General features: G+C 62.2%; 1 protein-coding gene across 1 annotated transcript in view; it reads right to left on the bottom strand.

Moving 5' to 3' along the window:
- Positions 1-863, bottom strand: part of LOC119592903 (epithelial discoidin domain-containing receptor 1-like) — a gene marked incomplete at its 5' end in the record, with an annotated part of 3,136 nt that overhangs the window by 1,730 nt on the left and 543 nt on the right. The window contains 2 exon segments of the mRNA XM_037941796.1: positions 2-570; positions 715-863. Coding sequence (XP_037797724.1) covers positions 2-570; positions 715-863 — 718 coding nt within the window.

Raw genomic sequence — 863 nt, 5'->3', positions numbered from 1 at the left:
GCGAGTACACCTCGGAGAAGGGCGGCGGTGGCGTCATGTTGACGTCGGGCACGGCGTAGTCCACGGAGTCGTCGGTGTCGAGCGGCAGCGGGCACTTGAGGGGCGTCTCGGAGGTCGAGTGGCCGAGCGTGTGGTAGCCGGGGTTGTGCACGGGGCCCTTGAACGGCTCCTGGTACATGGCCGCCGCCTCCTCGTCCAGCGCCACTTGGCCGTACAGCTTGCCCTTGGCCCGCGAGTAGCCGTTGGTCATGGGCGTCAGATTCACGTTGATGTGCAGGTCCTTCATTTTCATGGATACCTTCCGGGCGTCGACGCCGTTCTCGGACGCCGGCGGCGATTTCTTCTTGGTCTTCCGCGCCAGCCGCGTGCGGTAGTAGAGGACGCCTAGTGCGATGGGTATCATGACGAAGACGGCGCCCAGCACGATGAGGCCGACGAGCAGCAGCAGCGACGACGTGCTCTGGGCCGGCACGACGGGCGCGCGCGTCTTCACCGCCCCCTCGTCCTCCACCCGCGGCGTGGTCGGCGGCGCCGGCGGCTCCTCGGGCGTCATGTTGCACCGGCAGGGAACTGACCCCCAAAAAGAGAGAGAAATAAGTACCTAGTGCGTTATGAGCTGCAGAAATTGAGACAAGACAAAAACAGTAGCAAAAAATTACACCCTGATATGATGAAGGAAGACATTAAAGAGACAAAAGAGGGAAATGCACTGACCGGAGTCGAAGGCGACCTCGGAGATCATGATCCAGCGCAGCGCGAAGAACAGCTGCAGCTTCACGAACTTGGCGGCGGCGTTGCGGAGGCGGATGGTGACGTTGCGCGCGTTCTCGAAGATGCGGTCCACCACGTACTCGTACTCGACG

The sequence above is a fragment of the Penaeus monodon genome, chromosome 31, assembly GCF_015228065.2.
Source record: "Penaeus monodon isolate SGIC_2016 chromosome 31, NSTDA_Pmon_1, whole genome shotgun sequence".
Classification (NCBI taxonomy): Eukaryota; Metazoa; Arthropoda; class Malacostraca; order Decapoda; family Penaeidae; genus Penaeus; species Penaeus monodon.
Note: the sequence above shows the minus strand (reverse complement) of the source record. Positions and strands in the feature narration are given on the sequence as shown.